This window comes from Anolis carolinensis, chromosome 5, assembly GCF_035594765.1.
Source record: "Anolis carolinensis isolate JA03-04 chromosome 5, rAnoCar3.1.pri, whole genome shotgun sequence".
In the NCBI taxonomy this organism is placed as follows: domain Eukaryota; kingdom Metazoa; phylum Chordata; class Lepidosauria; order Squamata; family Dactyloidae; genus Anolis; species Anolis carolinensis.
The window spans coordinates 18,502,045-18,524,311 of NC_085845.1; the positions used below are offsets into that span (position 1 = coordinate 18,502,045).

The following is a 22,267-nucleotide window of genomic DNA, read 5'->3' on the forward strand; positions in this document are numbered from 1 at the left end:
TATTATTATTGGTGAAGTTTGACCTGCAGATTCTCACCTGGACAGTTTGTATTGTCAGGATCTGGCAGGGAGCCAAATATGACAGCTTATCCAGGTACCTAATTGTCAAGTCAGAATGAGAAGGCAAGTTTGAGTGCCTGATGCAACTATGAGGGAATGACAGTGCCAGGGATGATGCAATACCATATGTGACTGGCTGGGTCTTGGATAAAAGAACAGCCAACATGTTGTGTGGTTGGTTGGTGTCGTTGCTGATCCTTGGAGAGATTTCTACATGGGAGAATTTACTGAGAATGAGAGAATGTGATTTTTGTATAGAGCTGATTGTATTTTTATGCTACTGAACTTCCAAGATAAAAGCCTTTCTGAGCTTGGAACAAAGCCTCTGCTATCTGCCTCTGTGTGCTGTTCTATCAGGTACCTCCAGATTACTTGGAGACCTAGAGCTAGCTTTCCTTGCTCACAGAAAAAAAGAGAAAATATTCTAACGTGTAGAACATATCCAGAAAAAGTCCAAGGCTGTGTTGCTCTAACACAAGTTCAGTAATTCTCTTTCCACCCAGATCTTTGGTAAAGCTGATAGATTTTGCCAATTTAATGTCAAACTGTCATGAAATACTTTAAATTGTTGTAAGGACACCTCATAACTCACTGTTGTGGGGGGGGGGGGGGGGTCCATTTGTTTTTCTCCATGGAATAATTTATTTGCAACACTAGGGGGAAATTGTTATTTTCCCACATAGCCTGATAAGATCACTATAATTTTTCCATTCTTACTGGCCACATTTTCAGAGGACTGAAGATCCTGGTTCATTGGAGGAGTCAAGTACACACACCTGGAAGTTACTACATCCTTTGAGATTTTCAATTTAAAGAGCATGTACCAATAACACCTTGTAAATACTGTCATTGGCCTCCACTCAGCGTGGTAATAAATGCCACAATAAATTATATTAATTCAAAATTGTGTTTGATGCACTGGTGCCAAGATCAAAGTTTCTTACAGACATGTATACTCAGTAATGTGCATATGTGTGTTCTGCGAGTATGTCCAGATGTATCCACTGGAGCACATATTCATGGAAGCATATTGTGACTGGACAGGGAAAACACGAGAGCACTTTGGAGCAAGCCTTTTATTAAAATATTATTCTGGTTTCAACCTGCTTCCATTATATATATCTACGCAAACACATATTTTAAAGCAACAATTTTGACTATAGTAACACAGGGAATCCACATTCTTTCAATATATGTACACATGCACAATGACAACTCAGACATCATCAATGTCCTTTTAAATGTATAAAGGCAAGCCAGCCATGCCTTGGCTTCTCAAAGTAGGGTTTTTATCACCAAACAAGAGGAAAGCCATTAGGATGGGGATTCACTATGTTTTTTCATAAGTATACAATGTAGAAACTTTTATTCTTATTCACAACTAGCTTACATAGATATTCAGCAGATAGTACCAGCGCTTGGAGTCTCCAATAAACTGGGTCTCCCAGAGGATAATGAACACTGCATTTTTAAACATTATTCCTAAGGCAATTCTGCAATACAACGGATAAACAAGTGCACTTCAGTACTTTTACAATTGTTATAATGTGTGAAGCTGTCAAAGCACTTCACACATCCAAGCAGAGAAATTGTCATTCAACAATCATTGATGCTTCAGAACCCTGTGGTCACCAAAGGGAAGTCTCTTTCTGCCTTACATTCAAGAGGATAACATTGTGTGAAAACCCAGTGGGGCAAAAAAAAATTTTTAAACATCCTCCTTGCACTTTTCCAAACTCCAGGATACATTCAGGCCTACCATTTCAAAGTTTTAGTTTTAGAAGTAGAAGAGTTTTTAAATGTTGATGCTTTCCCTGTCCTCTCTTCGAAGAGCGAGAGAGAGTCCACATTATCTTCAAAGTATTCAGTTTGTTCTGGATTCTCTAACCATTTTGGTTAAGCAAGTCTTTCACCTTCAAGAGTTATCATGCACTTCTTTAAAAATATGGATGGATTGTGCAAAAATGCAGGAAGTTCTTCTGGCACATGGTGGAACAAAATTGATTTTAATCTAACAGAGGTAAAATTCTGAATTTAGCTTCTAGGGAGTTTAGCTACCAAGAAATACCCTCTCAATGGCTTTCTGGCCTCTGGCATTAAGAATTAAATCTAGACGTTATTTACTAAATGTTGCTGATAGTTTAACCTGTGACTAATTACCAGTTAACTGGAAAAACTTTCTGTGATGGCAGTGAAAAGATTTTGGTTAGGGTAAGAACTTGCGAGGCTACAACCAGAATTTCCTTCAAAATGGCCAGTAGTTTTTTCCAAGTTCTGCTTAGGAAAACACGTTTTTCCAAACTGTAGTTAAGCCTACGCCAAATTTTCAACTATTTCGGATACTGAGCCACAAGTACAATGGGTCCATCTGTGAAACCTTTCCCAATTATTGTTCCATAGCATTAGCATCCTCTCACCCTCTAGTTCACCAATTCCACAAAGCAATCTCAGACAATTGTGGATCATACAGTGACTTTGATGGGTAATATTACATAACCGATAGATCTGGGTATGCAACAAGATCAACAGAGTAAATGAAGATAGCTGAAAGGGGGCGGGGGCAATGCTTCCTGGCTGGTTGTAGGTAATCAGTTATCCTCATTATGTGCCAAAGGAGTGCACTACTTGACACGATAGATATGTACATATACACTTTAAACATACTATTTATTTATAAAGAGGAAAGGAGAAGATATTATACAAACATGAAAAATACACATTGAGTAACAGTGCAATACCAGGGCACTGTCTGTTTGCAAAACACTTCATGTCTTTTGTAAGAAGAAGGGTACACATCCAAAGGATGTTCCATGAGCAAAGCTGGAATTATTTACATGAAGGTCTGGCCCAAGGAGCCCAGGCATTAAACAGCAGCAATCCACAGTTCACATTGAGATCAGGATCCACTTGAAAGGCTCAGCACTGTTACACCTGGGAGCAATGTAACTTGATATAGTAGTTCATTTTACTTAGTTTTTATACTCCAGGGAAACACGTGAAATATTTGTACAGGAATGGAAAAGCAGATGCTTCCCATATGGTGGCTCAGAAGTCATCATAATCTGCTTATGGCATCTAGAGAAATGCAATGGTCCCCACAGCATAACACATTATGTTCCTAACCTGTGGAAATGTTGCTAACATTTAAATTATTGGTGTCCTACCAAGAAATTCCAGTTACAGATTGTTCCCTTCATACCTAGGTTCCAATATTGAGAACCCCCAGGAAAAAATGGTACTAGTTTTGTTGGCACTTTTTGCTTCCCTCCAAAATTTAACTTCAGGTGAAAATTAGAAGCAACTTTGAATAAACTGCTTTGTTCCCTTTCCAACACCAGTTGATAAGAAAAGCAATTGGGTAACTTCACGTTATTACCAATTCAAAAACAAAATGAAAACTACAATTGTTTGAAAACTTATGTCCTTCTCCTTCTGCCCCATCAATAACTATCCCAGTTAACATTGTGCATCTAGGACAGAGTTCTTCTATACTCCTGAAATCAAGAGTGAAAATATAAAATCAAACTGAACAAAATTGATTTTAACACTTTACAGAATGTTTTGAAAGTGAACTATTTTGCAGTACTAATATGTTTCAAGAAGGCTAAATCAACACAAATAATGTATATAGCATTCAACCTACTGAAGGCACGATATCTGGTCCCCCGTATTAGTGTTGTGCGCACAGCAGTCTCAGGTGCCATATTCAGCTCAAAGAAGATATTTCTCTTCAAAGTTGGTCTACCTCAAAATCAGTGCTGGGTTAGCCAAAAACTTGAGAGGTTAACTGTTACCAGAAATGGATTGTCATTGATGCAGACTTTTAATCTTCCAGTTGTTTGATTCCCTCTACTTCTTTTAAATCAAGGAAGAAAACACTAAGAGAGAGAGAAATGGCACCTATCTTCTCTTTTAGCATGTGTTTCTCTTTGCAATACTGTGAACACTGAGGGCCTTTCCCCCTCTGACATATGTCCTCAGCTCCCAATAAAGTACCAAGTGTTGTATAAAACTCTTGGTACAAAATCCCTACAAAGATGCTAGCCAACTGTAGCTCTGCAAAAACAGGAGGAAATGGAAATCACTGGTTTGAAGTAAGCAGTAGCAAACATGTTTGTTAAGAGGCAACAATTAGCAGTTTGCACCCCAGACAGAAATCACTAGCTGCACGAAAAGAGATGGACAAGATAGTTACATCGATCTACATATCTCCTTTCTGTTTGGCAAGGCCCTAGAGAACATCGCATTCAGTACTTTCCTGCAGAAAGCCTCATGCCCATCGTCCACTTGAGGCAAAGCTCCGGCTAAATGAGAAGCTGACCTCAGAATTTTTGTATTTGCCCCACGCTCCAAATGGAACAACAATAGCAGTACTGTTATCTTCTGTCCCATACTGTATGGCCTAGGGAAAAGATTACAAAAGAAAGAGAAGTTTAGCCATTACAAATCATCATTTCAACCAAGGCTGAGTAACTATAGAACATTCAAAGGTTCATTTTCAACTTCTCAAACTTTCTGAGAGCAAATGTCACTTAATCTTCTGGTTCCAAATACGATACTAAATATTGGCTGCATAATATATATTTTCAGATTGGGAACCACTGCTTTAGAAATATTATCTCCAAAAGCATTGAGGAAACTTGTTTAGTCAAATGTCACTAGTTGCATCAATTTAAAGTAGAATGTTCAACCAGGATCAACAAAGGATGCAAGCAGAGTTGGCTGGCTGGCTTTGCCCAATATTGGCCTATGGCAAATCGTTTGAGTCAGGCCTACCTGTTCAGTTACTACATGAGCTGCTTCAGAGGGATCATGACACTGGTTAACAAAGTCACAGATCTCTTGGCTGTTCACCATGAAGTTGATACCGTCTGTTGTAAGGACCAAGAAGCTGTCACTCGCATGGTGCAACTGAAATGAAACAAAAAATACACATGCCATCCTGACCGATACAAAGTAATGTATTTGCATTTTCTGTGTTCCAAATATTATTTAAGTTGTAGATATATTTTAACATTCAAATTCTTCTTCCTCCCTCTCTCCAATCTTAGTTAACAAGCCAAATCTTGAAACAGTATTAAACAGGAATTATAATAGGAAATACCTTTGCAGGCTAGTACTAACGCAATCCATGCAATCCTTGCTTCAATGTCAACTTCACTCAAGTGTGAGAAGGAACATAGTAGGGTGGAAGCACAACCACCCACCTGAATCCGTTTCGTCTCTGGCTCTGCTATCACACCATAGTTCTTAAGATCCAAGTCTCCTATGCTGCGGGTCATTGCCAGCCTGCCATTCACATGAGGCTGTCCCAAGCTGTTCCAGGCTACAAAACCACCACATTTCTTGATTCTTCACCCAACAAAAGTAAGAAGGAAAAGTGTTAAATAGTCACAATACTCATATACTTTTTCCTTTTGCAGTCAATTCAGCAAACGGATAATGATGAATCAGCCTTCCTTTTGCCGTGACCATTTCCAATCAATTAATTGCTAATCAACCAGCTTGATCATGTGATATGACTACTGCCAACAGCCTGTATTTATATTGCCTGTTTGCAAAGCAAGATTCCCATCAGAAGAACTACAGAGCGACTGAACATCTGCAAATTGCTTTTTGAAAAGATTAAGTGTCCTCAAACTCATCTAATTTTTTTCAACACAGGCCTGTAAACATAATGTTCTTACCCCATACTGTCAGATCATCCTCAGAGGCTCTGGAATATTACTTATATATAGATGTATGTACATCTGTGCCAAGAAGTTTTCTATCAATATCATGGTCCTCCTTTAGGCAATGAAAATTTTCAGATACCTATCAGTAGGTTTACAGGCACACCGAGTTAAGGCTGCAATGCCACAACCTCCCTAAAATTGTCTATCAACATCTGGAAATGTTTGTCTCCTGGCAGTGATTGAGTGCCAGGTTAGATTTAGAGTTGAAAAACAGGTTACTTCAATGTCCCAGCGCAACAGATGCAACTTCTCTGGACACGGGACCATACATAAATGGATAGGAGAAGCCATATTTATTTCTTCTTGCACTGAAATGTAAAGTTCTCACACTGTCCTGTAGACTGAAAGCTAATAATAATGATCATGATTGACCTGGGGTTTGAATTCTCGTCTCACAATTCATCATGTTGATAAGATTCATCTTTTAAAAGAAGGCTAAGCCCCCAATTACATATTTTGATGGTGTACCTTTCTTTCTCATCCTTCCTTTCAGGTGTATGATCAATGGTCAACTTCATGGCTTTCCCCTTGCGACATAAAAGTGCACGGCTATCGCCAACACTAGCCACAACTAGCTCGATCCCATCGCGCAACAGAGCCACAGTTGCTGTGGTCCCAGCAGTCAGCAAGGTAGCTATAAATATCACATAAGATAAACTGTCAAAATCTAGCTATCATTCTGCTTGCAATATTGTATCTATTATATAATGACAGCTAATAAAGCATAAGCTAAAAATAGAAAAGCAGAAAACAGACAGATAGACAGACAGACATACATGCACAGAAAGATTTTTTAAACAACATGGCTCCATGTAAGGGCATCGGACTACAACTCTGGAGACTAAGGGCCAAATCTCTGCTCAGTTATGGAAACTATCGGACAAGTCACACTTTCTCAGCCTCAGAGGAAGGCAAAGACAAACCCTTCCTGGAACAAATCTTGGCAAGAAAACCCCATGATGGGTTAACCTTAGGGTTGCCGTAAGTCAGAAGCAACTTGAAGGCACACAACATACACTAAGTGCCGAATCACTTAGTGGGAAGATTACATCAATATTTGAACAAGTCAATTGTCCTTCTAGTACTTACTTCAAAACATTTTTCCCCAAAGACATAAACCCAAAGTATGAACTCCCCTTTTCCAGACCTAGACTGAGCATCTTTGCACTATAAGCAATAAAAGGTGAATCTGGCTGAAAAAATGGTTAATTTATTTGTTCCCAAAGATCTTTGGGAATTGTTGTTTCTTAGGATTTCAGATAAGAATCTTATGCATATTTACTATGAAAAAATCCTACTAGGACTCAGAGTAATGTGTATAAGAATTATAATCTTCCAATGTTTCTCAGAATCTCCAGTGAATCTGAAGGGATTTAGTTCTAGGTAAGCATGTGTGTAATTACAGGCCTAGTATTTTAAAAAGTCCACTGATTGACAGAAGAAATGCCTGCCAGTGAAGGGAAGACTTAGTAGGGCACCAACTTACACTTCTATTTTCAATACCAGGACCACAATACTCAATAGCCCATTCGCATGATGAAGTGCAATGATGCCATATGTGGGTTAAAATGCATGAAACCTTGTTGTGGAGTGAAAACATAATAGAAAGCTTAGACAGGATAGAAACAACACGCTACAATAAGCCACATTATCATGGTTCAAAACAGGCATTCATACTGTACAGAGCATATTAATGGATCTTAAAAGTATTTATTTTAAAAAGTTGACTAAGTATCTGAACAAATGAACTTTCTCCCCTTATTGCTATTTTTGCATATTCAAAAAATCATTACAAGACTATTGTTACTATTTTATAATATACACATCATAACTCTATATAGACTTATTTGGAAATGCACTTTACAACATTGCGTAGGATTTTGACCATTCATAGAATTACAACCCCAGTTTAATTATCGTGATTTCCAGAAGATCAGAGTACTATATACATGCCAATTAATTTCTTTAAGTAGAGGTGAGGCAAAGAATAACCATACATTTGAGGTTGTATAATTTGAGCCGGTATTATTACCACCAGTATAATACCTGTTTTAACCAGCTAGTAAATAACACACACCCGTATCCTTCTAAAAATTAAGACCAAATCTTGACACAACCTCTACTCCCGCCCAAGTTCATCCTTGTTTTTGGAACTGCAACAACACCCAGAACAGAGTACAGTGGCTGATGAATTTATTGAATCAATGGATTTATTTTCCAACTTTGTCAAACACAAGGAGAAGTGGTATTTCAAACATTACTGTGGAGGGGGGATTTCTATGTGCTCCTAATACGTGAAGACGTTTAAACTAATGGCTGATCTTTGGGTGCTGGAATGGGATATGCATCTCCTATCTTTTTCCACAGAGTACAGTAGTTATTCTCTAACTTTGTGGCATGTTGTTCTCTGTCCACCAGATATGAATGTCTCTGACTGAGGTACTTAGGCCATCTCCATAGCCCCCATATCTTATCTGCCTCTCATCAGGCATCTGGAAGGTGGTGAAACAGGAAGGGATTTTGCAGTGGCAACACTTGAGTATGTAGAGTTTGTTCCCTGGTCAAGCCATCACTGTCATTTCAAGTGAAGACAGATTAATTTCAGGAGCATTCAGCGTTTGTCATCCAGGATCCCAAAGAACCCTAGGGTTCTGCAAGATGTCACTTTGGGTTCCATGAGAGATCATGACGGGAGAAAAACAAATATTTTAGGGAGCTACTGATACTATAAATTTTATCCAGAGGTCTTCTGAAAGCAGAACATTATTTTAAGGATTCCTCCAAAGATAAAAAGACTAAGAAAGGCTGCTCTAAAGTTATGTCTTTTTGAATAGCAGTGGTAACTGTTTTTAATAACTATTACCTCAAACACATACCAGAGTTTACAGTAGTTTCTGTCCAACTAATATAAACTGGACAGAAGCACCTTTCACATATCAAATATAAGTAAGTAATGGGAACTGCTCCTATGCTCTTGGATAGTAAATTGACTAAAGCCATGCAATCAACCCCATGATGTCAGTAATTACATTCACATTTAGTAATAGGTTGAGCATCCCTCATCCGTAATGCTTTGGACCAGAAGTACCTTGGATTCGGAATTTTCCACATTTTGGAATATCTGTATTTGCAGATATGTATAGAATATAGTCATGCCGGCCACATGACCTTGGAAGTGTCTACAGACAACGCCGGCTCTTCGGCTTAGAAATGGAGATGAGCACCAACCCCCAGTCAGACATGACTGGACTTAACGTCAGGGGAAACCTTTACCTTATAGAATGGTGTATCATAATACGTAATGGGAACCTAGTCTAAACAGAATTCATTTATGTGTCATATACATCATTGCATATTTGGCTGGCGGCAAATTTATACTGCAGTAATAATACTAATAAAGGTTTATTTATATCCTGCCACCATCTCCCCGGAGGGACTTGGGGCGGCTCACAGAAAGAACTCAACAGTGCAACAATATACAAAAGACAAGATAATGTATTATTTTGTGCATGAAATAAAGTTTGTGCATATTAAGCCATCAAAAAGCAAAGGTATCGCTATCTCAGCCACCCTGTGGACAATTTTAGATTTTGGAATTCCTGATTAGGCATGCTCAACCTATATTGGAAAAATCTTCCATACAGCTCCTTTAAGCAGCATATATAACCAGATTCATATATAAGTCCTACTGGAGTGATAAGAAGCAAAGCAAAGGTGGTTAATGGATTAAATTGCAGTTCCAAAATCAAGGAAACACACCATTTATAATGTCACCAGCACTTTGTTCCATTTTTTAGCAGCATAAAAAAGAATCTGAGAACCAAAGTTGTTTCACTTTTTTAAAAAAAATGGATTTGCTGTTTTCTAGATAGCATCACTATAGAAATGTATAATCTAAAAGTCTTTCAAATAGGTATCTTAACACTCACTGGACATTTTTAGAGCATGCCATCTCAACTAATTGACAAAGTGGATGTGGGAACCTTCCAGTAGTCCAGGCTAGGAACCGGTCAGACTCCTTCACCTGGGACCACATTAAGCAGATCTCTCTTTCCACTGAAGCCCAGCATATAGACTCCCGGGCCTCCAATTCTAGAGTTGTTGGTCGGGTACAGTGTCTGCCATAAATAACATGTACACAGAGGCAAATAGGAAAAATTCACCCAGGAATTTTGCTCAATATAAAGAGAGAGAACCTGTAACACTTGGGAAGGTAAGAGCTGCAAACGAGAGGGAAGGGTACAATTGAAATTTGAGTGCTCTGCTTAGAGAGATTATAGTGATGAGGGAATCAATCTATAGGCACACTTTCTGGTGAAAAGTGAGGAAGATAATTTGGAAATATAACAGTCTAATAAATCAGTATCATTATTTTGGTAATATTAAAACATCATACATAGCCAAAATGATGCTTTATTATTTGTACATTTGACTTATTCTCACACAGACATTACTAGTTACATTTATAGCTTTTGTTTGAGCAAAAGCCATTCAAACCATTTCATAGAAGAGCTTCGCCATTTACACTGGACAAAGCTAGCAACTTAGAAGGCACTGTAGCCATGGTGAGCAAAGTCAGTATGGTATTAAAAAGAAAAAATTTATACATACAATTCACTGGGGAATTTTCTTGTATACTCTTCCTAAAAAGACAGATATGTGCTAGGATAAGTCTTCTTTGCTTTAGTACAAGCTTATGAAGGAAGTATTCCTTTGGACTATGCCCAACATCCCAGGAAAAAATGTAGGCAGCATCAAATTTTGTTGGCACAATTTCTGCAGCTCTCTCACTTCTTCAGTGTTGCAGGTTAACAGATTTAAGATCAAAAATCATTGTTTTGACTGGAAATTTCAACAAGGTAATGAAAATATTTCATACCTTCATACTGACACTACAGTTATTTCACTATTTAACCTAATAAACAAGATGCTAGAATGTGCACATGATACATCAAACTGCAGTTTCTAGGAATAGGTCAATATTGAGATTGTGGAAGTTTTTTGGCATATGAGTGTGTGTTTTGCTTACAATAATGCAAAGAACCATGTAGACTGATGTGGCTGCATATATGCCTCCTTTTCTATTAGTGTTTATTGGATTAAGAGGCTAAACAAACCACATCCTTTTTCATGTGTAGATGCAATGCTTGTCACGGAAAGGGTTTTATTTTTCCATGGAACCCATTCTAAACATGCTTACCCATAATTAGGCACTAGATGCAATGTGGTTGATTTTTAAATAGGAATAATCTGAAAGTGTGCAGTTACTCTGCTTTGTATCAAGTCCTTCATTTGTGATATGTACTTTTCTAGATGAGACTAGCAACAAATGTCAGAGACAGTGTATTTTTATATCGAAAACTCACCAGATGAAGTTGTTACAATAATTTCTCCATCTAAAAGCTACTATAACTTTTACATGCTGTGTAGATTAGACATTGGGCTTGCATGCATGTTATATTTTATGAGAAAGAAGATGTAAAAGACAAAGAGATGAGCATATCAAGCTGTTCTATACTATCTAATATTATTTTCTGCACTGGTCTGTGGTGGGTCTCTAGACACAGAGAAGTGTTTTTCCCAGGTAAAACATGTGGTGTCACTACAGTATTAAGATGTAAACTGAGTTATGGGTAGGTTACCTCCTTCAATATAAATCAAATGCCTAATACATATTTCACACAACTTGATTTACACTGGTTGGTGCTTATGGAAATGGTAGGCCAAAATAACTGGACAGTATCAGGTCACTTACTCCTAAATTTACATGCTTGAACTTTAGAGCAAGCCCCACTACATTTGGGGAACTTTAATTATATATTTTGTGTAGCTTGACACTTTGATGTACATGCTAACCAACTTCTTTTGAAGACTCATCAACAATCATTCTACAAATATATTTTTAAGAATCCAATTCTTCCAGGTCCAGAATAACCTTCTAGTTTTAGGATAAAATGGTTGCATGTACTTGATAACTTCAGAATGTTTATATCAATCATTTTCTAGAAAACATAACTCCATAAGAATGCACCATTTTTTCCCCTAATATTTCAAATTAGTTCTGTTGACATTGTTTTCCATTACTCTGGCCAAACTCCTGTTGATTTTTATAATACAGTTTTTAGCAAATCCTCATATTACCATGCTCCCCAATCCCTGCCCATAAGAAGCAACATGGGAATGCCACACAGGGAGGGAATTTCCTCCTGACACTGCAGAACCAAAAGAGTTTATACTTACCATTGGCAGACAGTTCAGCATGTCTCTGATATGCTTTGTCTATTTCTAAAAAAGCTCTCATCAATACTAATTCCATATTCTTCTCCTCAGCAAGAAATTCTCTGGAGAAAAACAGAAAAAGGCAGTGACAATGCAACCATTATCTCGACAACACCAAATTTTAATCCTCAGAATCACATTAACTAGGGCAAGTATCAGGCAGTCCACAGGTGGCAGGTGATGCCAAGACTGTTTTTGTATCTTCTCCTCTCCTGCTAAAGGCAATCTCAAAAGAAGCATTTTCCTGCAGGAAAAGGAAAAATGTTTCTCCAACTATCCTCCACAGATGAGATAGATAGATATCACATTTTCATCCTACTGTCTTTTATTGTTTTTGCTAGGTTTTACATCCCCCCTTTGTTGAAAATAGCAACTTTCTCCAAGCCTCCACTAGTAATTGTTTTGTACATGATTTTGTTTGCTTACTGTGTTGTATATGCATGTTTTGATATGCAGCTTTCCCTTCACTCTGTTTCTTGAGGTTGTGGGAGGGGCTGCAGACTGCATCATCAGATCTGGGACTGATGAGAGCTCAGACTCAATTTTAGAACACAGAGACAACATGAGACTTTGGACTGTTAAGAGTCCAAACTCATGTTGCTGTTGATTGTAAGAAAGATGCCCTGTGTTATTTGCACAGAGAAACTACTTCAAGCCTATCTATAACTGGATTGACAAGTTATGTACCTGTATGCTGAATACATGAAGGTTGTGAGCATACCAAATACGTTACTTTTAACGAAGTCTACTTTGTTTTTGTCTCTTGAGAGCATGATATAGAAATAAGATGTTTTATGGGAGAGTAGATTTTATTGGGCACTGAAAAGAATACTTCTGAAGAACTGTTATATTTTATGCATTGGCATAATCTCTGTTCCTAACAGATCAGAGACAACCAGGTTATCAGTGTAACAGTTGAAGAGATATCTCAACTATCTCTTAAAGGTTTACTTTTTAAGGTCATTCATCCTGGACAATGTTATCACCTCTTTTCTTTCTCCCATAAAAGAGTCAAACAGAAGACAAGCAAATCAATGTACTGTAAAGGTAAGGTAAAGGTTTCCCCTGACGTTAAGTCCAGTCATATCTGACTCTGGGTGTTGGTTCTCATCTCCATTTCTAAGCCGAAGAGCCGGCGTTGTCCGTAGACACCTCCAAGGTCATGTGGCCGGCATGACTGCATGGAGCGCCATTACCTTCCTGCCGGAGCGGTATCTATTGATCTACTCACATTGGCATGTTTTCGAACTGCTAGGTTGGCAGAAGCTGGTGCTAACAGCGGGCACTCACTCCGCTCCTGGGATTTGAACCTGGGACCTTTCGGTCTGCAAGTTCAGCAACTCAGTGCTTTAACACACTTCGCCACCGGAGCTTGTACTGTACTTACCTAATATATTTTTGCATGTACTTATTGCAGAAGTCAGCTACCGCCACCCCACCATGCCCATCATAAACTGCAAAGTACAGGAGATCATCAGTCAGCTGAGCATAATCAAAGCGGTCTTCATTTTCTTTTCTTTTCCCAATATGGCTGGCACAGCCCACATTTGACAAGCTGATCTTCGGGATCGGCTTTCCATATTTTATGCTTGGCGGTAGAAGGATGGGCTCATCAATGCGGTTGTCCCAGATACCAAATGAGTCCCAAGTGGCAGGACGGCCGCTACCATCCAGGTCAAAACGGGAGGTTCTGCGTTCACTTGTCGAACTCTGGCACACAACAGCCAGGCATTTGTCGTCTTGCAAAATACGGGACGTTAGCAGTGCTCTCCTCGCTTGGTGGCCTCCGGTTCTAACCAGATTTATTAAAGCAGCAGTGGACATAACTTGGTTCCACAGATGATGACGGAGAATGGAACAGTGGGAAGCAGGTCTTGGAATGTCCCAAATACCAAGAGAGCTGGCAAGATGGGGATAAGAAAACAACATGAAGTTAATACCTAATTCCCAAAGATACAATTTCCAATAATGCTTTGTCTCATGCTCAATTGAACTTGTCCAGCTGCATTTAAGATGAACATGAGACATCAGAATGATAACTGCAAAGCACCATTTTAGGCTGCCTTAGAACCATAGTTCCCAAGACAAATAATAGTCCCATTCATTTCACACTAGTTAGACCTCTTCTAAAACATATACACACATAGACACAGGTTTTTCCTGTTGGTACTACTGAAATTAGTGTGTCTTGCAATCGAAGAATATGAATGCTGTCTAGCTGTAGGTTGGCAGAAAAGGAACTAAGAAAAAACTCTTCTGCCCTTGCAATGGCCCACTTCATACTTGTTTTTAGTGTAAAGGAGGTGAGTTTCTTCCATAAGCAGATTTCTATGCTAAGAACAGAAGTATGAGGACACGCTACACTGTTACTAGGACAATGCTTAAATACAAGTCTGACCTGGTCCAGAAGTCCTGTATTTAACAACTGTGGTCACGGTGGTTTCATACCTACAACTAGAATGTAAAAATAATACTACTGCTGATCAGACACAATATATGTAAGATAAGGTTACCTCTTTTGTCTTATTTCGAGAGAAAATGGATCCTGTCTTTATGGTGCTTACACACACACAGAGTGGAATTTTCCTGTGGCTGAAAACAATGCTTAATTGTAAATGTGTGTAGCCACCGCTGAGTGAAGTGGAATAATGTTTTTAAGGCTACATAAGCAGAGATGAAAAAAGTAGAGCAATGACCTTGGCATAAGTGTTTGCCTAAAGCTATCAAGCATTACAAATGGAAATTCTTCTAAACATGGAAGACTGCTATGCATTCCACAAGTCAATAATTAGAACCACCCCTTCAAGGCTCAAAAACATAATTCATATGCTAAGAGCTCAATTTCTCACAGAGAGGGCAAAGGCACTAAAACTACTACTTTTGGTTCTCTCCTCCCCACAGAAATACATGGGATAAATGTAGGTTTCTTCTTCCACACCATCCAATAATTTACTGTTATCCAATATTTAGAAAGACAAAAAGGTGGCCTGCAGCATATCTCAGTAACTTGAAAGTCAGGAAGTTATTTATAGTTGCAAGCTTCTGTTCAAGAACACATTTAATGCACAATTCTGAACTTCACAGGCTCATGACTCACAAAAATCCAAATCCGCACAAATCCAGGCTTCCTTCTACAGGATTTGTGTGCATAGTCAGAAAAATCAGTTCCATGCAGCTGCAATGCTTACATTTAAATGTTGTGAAAGGAAAGACAAGTAAAGTGCAATGCCTCCTGAGTACATTTACCCAGTACATTTACCACTGCAAAATTTTGTTGCTGTTATTTGCAACCAAAACAGCTTTGACTTATGGAAGCCTTGTAAATAAAAGACTTTAAAGATATCAAGCTACTAACAAGCCCTCCTCAGGTCTGGAAAACAAAAAGCCATCTGTAGCGTGGATTGCCATATTGAAATAATTGAAAGTGGAAAGAATACAGTATCATAAGAAAATAAGACAACAGGCCTACTTAGTATAAAAAAACATTGTGGTCAGGCAGGAGATGAGTGCAGGAACATTAATATTCCACAGCAATTGACATTTTGTGGTATACTGCCTCTGACACTGGCAGGAAATAGAGCTATCATGCCTAATAACCACTGATAGCGTCATCTGCCATTATCTGTTAATTTTCCTTTTGAAGTTGTTCAAATCACCTTATTTTGAGTCCTGTGTGGAGCAGGACTTCCTTGTATATGCCACAAATCTACCACCATTCAACCTCACTGGATGATTCCAGTAAAAAATATTATCAGAGAAGGGGCAAACAATCCAAACTACTTTCCCTGCACTATTGCACAAGATTATATCCCTTTATCGTGTTTACCTTGCTAGCATTTTCCATACTATATCACATTTCAAAGAGACTCCACATTATCATGCATGGTAAGAAGAGATGGGATTGTGAATTTGCTCTCAAACTACATTCTGTAAAGTCTTGCAAACAAGGCAGAGGAGATATGTATCAGATATGGCCCTTAGGAAGTGTCATCAAGGGTCACAGCAAGCGAAGCAAGTTATTTGTTTTTAGAGGACTTAACTTTGATAAGCTTCGTTCAGGAACAATCAAGATCTGAAATTTTGCCATCCTTTATCAATGGGCTCGACTTCATCCTTGAATGTTTCCTCTTTTCTTTATTGCAAAGCAAATATGTCATCTTGCAGTGAAAGCAGCACTAAAGTTCCAAATTTGGGGGCTTATAGCAGCAAGGAAACACATCTGCACCACAACTAGCTTTATGTGATTAGAATAGCTCCTCTTCACTTATTTCTTCACATTAATGATTTTTTTTATTGTGTCAGATGCGACTTGAGAACATACTGCAAGTTGCTTCTGGTGTGAGAGAATTGGCCGTCTACAAAGGCATTACCTAGGGGACAGCCGGATGTGTTACCATCCTGCTGGGAGTCTTCTCACATGTCCCCCACAAGCTAGAGTTGACAGAGGGGAGCTCATCCTGTCTTGCAGATTCGAACCAGCAACCTTCAGGTCAGCAACCTAACCTTTAGGTCAGTAGTTCAGCCGGCAGTTCAGAGTTTACCCTACTGTACCTCAAATTAATGAATGCCACTGGTGCATAACCACAATTTGCTCACATCATTGTTTGTGGAATGAGACAACTGGACTGAAGTCCCTTGTTCAACCATGAAGCTTGCTGACTTGAAACACCCAACAACTACACAACAACAACAACTCAATCCTTAATAGCAAAAATATTTGGGCCAAGCTTAAGAAAATAATGCAGTACATTCTTAACAGCGGTATCATACTTAAGTAACAGCGGCATCATACTAGTCATCACACTTAAAAAATACAATGACTTTCCGTTACGTATAACAGATATCTCCTATATGACAGTGGGAAACCTTGTCTTTTATAAAACCGGCAAGTGTTCCTTATAAGATTGCCCTCCACATTTGACAGGTGCCCCTTTTTATAAGTTTTTCTTTTTGGGAAGTTGAAAACGTTTGTCCTTTATAGGTAGGTAAGTGTCTCATATTAGCAGGGATGGCTCCTATTTGAGGGCAGGATAGCTTGCTCCTTATAGCACAAGGCATGGGCAAACTTTGGCCTTCCAGGTGTTTTGGACTTCAACTCTCACAATTCTCACAACTATATGACCTACTGATAGACCCCACCTGGACATGAAAAGCACCTTAAATGTATATTTAAATATATAATTACAGTAGAGTCTCACTTATCCAAGCCTCGCTTATCCAAGCCTCTGGATTATCCAAGCCATTTTTGTAGTCCATGTTTTCAATATATCGTGATATTTTGGTGCTAAATTCGTAAATACAGTAATTACAACATAACATTACTGCATATTGAACTACGTTTTCTGTCAAATTTGTTGTATAACATGTTTTGGTGCTTAAATTGTAAAATAATAACCTAATTTGATGTTTAATAGGCTTTTCCTTAATCCCTCCTTATTATCCAACATATTCGCTTATCCAAGCTTCTGCTGGCCCGTTTAGCTTGGATAAGTGAGACTCTACTGTATGTATATTTTTAATGTATACTCTTAATTTTATTGTAATTTTTAATCTCGTTGGATTTTTAAATCTGATGTAAACTGTTTTTTTATGCGTATGTTTATATTGTAAGCCGCCCCGAGTCCCCTGATGGGTGAGAAGGGCGGGGTAGAAGTGATGTAATAAAATAATAATAAATAAACTTAAACTCTCACAACTCTCAAATAGATTTCCTCTATTTGGGGATTGGAAAACCTGTCCCTTCGATGCTGCAAACAAACACGAACAGGCCTACGATAGTAACAAGATTTTTTAAAATTGTTGTCAGGGTTGGATTATTATATTAATAGCTTGGATAAAGCCAGCCCTGGTGGAAATGAGCCCCTGCTGCTTTAATCCGGCCTTCGCTGGTTGTTCCTATCCTTTTTCCACAGGGGATTAAACAAGGAGTTTCACTTCTCGATAAGGCCTCAGGCGCAAAGGCCAGGCCAGGCCCTCAAGGGAAGGCCTCGGGAAGAAGGCCAAAGGGGGCGAGGAGAGCGAGAGGCGTATTCTGCGGCCTCCTTATATGAAGGGACAAGGCTTCCCTGACAGACTCCTTCTTTCCCGAGGCTCCGAGGGCCCCTTCCGCTGGAAGCCGGCTCCAAAACCCCGCCTCGTTCAGCCCAGCCTTCCCTCAGCTCTGAGGCAAAGCCGGCGCCATTTGCACAAAGCAGGAGAGCCGGGCCTTTCACCAGAGCTCGAATCGAGAAGCTTCCCGCCTGACAGGCCTTTCTCCCATTGTCACACTCTTCTCTGCCAATGTTTGAGTTTTCAAATACCCCAAGAAACTAAGTCTTGCAGGCATACTTGAAAAGGGAAAGAATATTAATGTCTGTGGCTTTCCTCGGGTGCATCTAAGCTGCAGAGTCGATGCAGGTTAGCACCACTTTTAATGGCGATGCAATCCTGGGAGCTTTAGTTTTACAAGCCAGAGTAAAGAGGGTTTCTCCAAACTATAACTTTCAGGATTTTATAACCCTGGCAGTTAAAAGTAGTGCATTAATTCTGCAGCACAGGATATATATGGGAGATTTAAGCCTGCTCCCATAACAGCAGCATGGCTTCGTTTTATGGAGCGCTTTGTCCATCTTTCTGCATGTACATCAGTCTTGCTACTTGACAGATCTCTCTTCTTGTGGCCCCTTTCTGACCCGCCAAAAGGATATTATTCCAATTACCCACAGAAAATCCCCAAGACAAAAGGAGAGCAGTCATCTCTCTATGTCTTTTTAGCTTAAAGCTACCGCAATCCCAAGTGCAAGTCGCTTCTGGTGTGAGAGAAGTGGCTGTCTACAAAGACCTTGCATCCCAAGTGACCAAGCTTCGACACAGAATGGACTTTACTTTTAAATTAATGGAAAGGCGCCGGAAAGGAAAAGGCTGTAATCCTGCACAAGTAACTTAATAGGACCTGAGGAGGGCTGTTGATGACAGATTGACTTGGAAATCTTTCATTCATACAGTTGCCATGAATCCCAGTCAACTTGATGGCAGTTAATAACTTGCTAGGCTACAAAAACCCACTAGCTGACTAGATAAGTCATCCATTTTCCACCGCAAAAAAGCCTGGCTTTAAGTTGGAAACAATTCGAAGGCATACAGTAAAACAATTTAACATTGTAATATGTGTGCAAGTTTATTGAGGACCTTCATAAGCCAACTTCTATCTTAATGTCAGTGGCATCTGTCATCGACTCTGCACGCCAGAGAAGTCACAAAAGTTTTTTAAACTGTACTATATTCACTCTTGCTTACTGTTAGCCACCTTAGGCCAGACATAAATATTTTAAATGACTGAAATACTTTGGAACAGGAAGATTCCTTGATGAGGGCTGCAATCTGGAAGAGGAATTTCCATTTGATGAAACTTTCCTTCCCCAAATAACACTTGAGGCAGAAAGGTATCTCTTCTAAAGTTTTACTTTGAAGCTCTTTCCTCATCCTCCAAAAGAAAGATAATGAGATAAATACATGTGACTACTACTACATAGGCACCAGAAAAAACTGATGCAACATCCAAGAAAGATTAGGGAACCCAACAATATTGACAGGTTTTCAAAATAGAAAAAAGGGGAAAACAGGATTAGGAACCAGGAAGTAGCTGTTAAGAAGCTTATATTGTATCCAAACACCAAACCAATGAATTTCCTTCTCTCTTGTTGTACTGTCCACATTCATAAATGACATGACACACCCTTTTCCATTGTTATGAATGACCACATGCCAAAAAACCGGGATTTTTTCTACCTACATGAAAAGAAAAGGCTCCCAATCCTCAAATGAGAGACATTCCTTTTAACAAGGGACACCTGTCAGATCTATGAGAGATAATCTGTCTAAACCTTAAGTAAGGGACATCCTTTCTAATAAAGAATAATTGCCCATAGGAAAGGGACAAGCTTACCAAAACCTAATTACTAAGGGACACTTGCCAGTCCTATAAAGGATAAGCTTTCTGAATCTTTGGAAAGAGACATTCCTTCTAATAAGGGACACAAACCGCCCTGAGCACCGTCAGAAATAGGGTGGTCTACAAATAAAGTTTTATTATTATTACACATCAATCATAAAGTGACAAACTTATAACATACCCCTTATAATACGAAATATCTGCCAGTCCTACCCTCAAGCATTTCTAAGGCTTTCTAAGTCAGAATCACTGGGTTGCTGTGAGTTTTCCGGGCTGTATGGCCATGTTCCAGAAGCATTCTCTCCTGACGTTTCACTGACATCTATGGCAGGCATCCTCAGAGGTTCTGAGGTCTGTTGGAAACTAGTCAAGTGAGGTTTATACATATGTGGAATGTTATGGGTGGGAAAAAGAACTCTTGTCTGTTTGAGGCAGGGGTGAATATTTCAATTGGCCAACTTGATTAGCATTGACTAGCCTTATAGCATCAAGGTCTGGTTGCTTGCTGCCTGACGGAATCCTTAGTTGGGAGGTGTTAGCTGGCCCTGATTTATTCATGTCTGGAATTCCAGTTTTCCGAATTGTGTTATTTACTGTCCTGATTTTAGAGTTTTTTGAAAAAGCCAGATTTTGTTCATTTTCATGGTTTCCTCCTTTCTGTCGAAATTGTCCACATGCTTGTGGATTTCAATGGCTTCTCTGTGCAGTCTGACATGGTGATTGTGAGAGTGGTCCAGCATTTCTGTCTTCTCAAATAATATGCTGTGTCCAGGTGAGCTCTGTGCCTAACAACTACCATGTCAGACTACATAGAGATGCCACTGAAATCCACAAACATGTGGACAATTTCAACAGAATGGAGGAAACCATGAAAATGAACAAAATCTGGCTACCAGTATTTAAAAAACTCTAAGATCAGGACAATAAATAAACAACACTACTCAGAAAACAGAGGAATTACAGACATGAAACAATCAGTGTCAGGAAACCACCTCCCAACAAAGGATGACCAGCCTCATTATAATTCTATTCTGAATGTTATTAGGTTCCTTTTATCGGGATATTTTAATCTAATGATTTTATCTTATATTGCTGCTATAGTCGTCCCCCCCCCACCTTTGAAGTTGATTGAATTGCTTTGGTGGTTGTTTGATATTACTGTTGTATAAACCTTTGTTCTAACTTCTGTTTTATCATCTTCTTGTGTTTTAAACTGAGTATATTGTTAATGTATTTGCGCTGTCACTTTTGAAACATTGTGAGCCACCCCGAGTCCCCACGGGGAGATGGTGGCAGGGTATAAATAAAGTTTTTATTATTATTATTATTATTCCCCCAGGTAGGAAGCAGCCAGGCTTTGAAGCTGCAATGCGATTCAATGCTAATCAAGCTGGCCAATGGCAACATTGACACTTGCCTCAAGCAGACAAGAGTTCTTTCCCCCACCCTCCACAGACTTGCCTAGTTTCCAATATACCTCACAACCTCTGAGGATGCCTGCCATAGATGTGGGCAAAACGTCAGGAGAGAATGCTTCTGGAACAATGCCTATGCATTAATAATAAACCAGTATTATTTCACTGAGGCCTTTCTTCATCTTCTTCAACAGAATTATAACATCACATAGAAGGATGGATGGAAAATTGGCTTGGCAAAGCTTCCCCTCCCCCCTTTTCCTGACTTACCTGGCAAAAGGAGGCTCCAGGTAAAAGAACCCGGCTGGGCGGAGGAAGAGGCTGCTGCAGCAGACACGCCTCTCGCCAGCCAGTTCCCCAAATGCTTCTCTCGCCTGGCAGGACAAGGCAGAAAACCCCAGCGTGCTTGCGCGGCGGCTCTCCCGCCCTATGGGAACAGAGCCCGCCCTTCCCGCCAGCCAATGGCAGCCGCGCGATGGAACGAGCCTCCTTCCCGGCCCCCTCCCACGGCCAAGGCCAATGGCAGCTGCGGCTGGCTTTGCATCATTTGGGGGCGGTTTCCCTCTTCCCTTCCTCCCTTATTTTATTTATTGCAGCGCCAACTGGGCCCCAAGAAGGAAAGGATTGGCTTGCGTTGCTTTGCAAAAACGCGGCCAGGAGCCAAAGCTCTGGGTTGTGCAGCTTGCAGATTGATGCAGAGGCTCTGGGTCAGGGGTCTTCAAACTTTTAAAGCAGGGGGCCAGTCCACAATCCTTCAGACTGTGGAGGAGCCAAATTATCATTTGGAAAAAAAACCCGAACAAATTCTTATGCACACTGCATATGTCTTATTTGTATTGCAAAAGAAC

General features: G+C 39.5%; 1 protein-coding gene across 1 annotated transcript; it reads right to left on the reverse strand.

The window, feature by feature from the left end:
• Nucleotides 1-1,121: 1,121 nt before the first annotated feature.
• ppm1k (protein phosphatase, Mg2+/Mn2+ dependent 1K) lies at nucleotides 1,122-21,846 on the reverse strand. Its single transcript, XM_003221298.4, has 7 exons — nucleotides 21,690-21,846; nucleotides 13,462-13,974; nucleotides 12,036-12,136; nucleotides 6,264-6,429; nucleotides 5,268-5,412; nucleotides 4,837-4,971; nucleotides 1,122-4,462 (listed from the first exon to the last, which is right to left on the reverse strand). Exons 2-7 carry the CDS (start codon nucleotides 13,896-13,898, stop codon nucleotides 4,331-4,333), a joined length of 1,116 nt encoding a protein of 371 aa, XP_003221346.1. The 5' UTR covers nucleotides 13,899-13,974; nucleotides 21,690-21,846; the 3' UTR covers nucleotides 1,122-4,330.
• Between the last annotated feature and the right edge of the window lie 421 nt (nucleotides 21,847-22,267).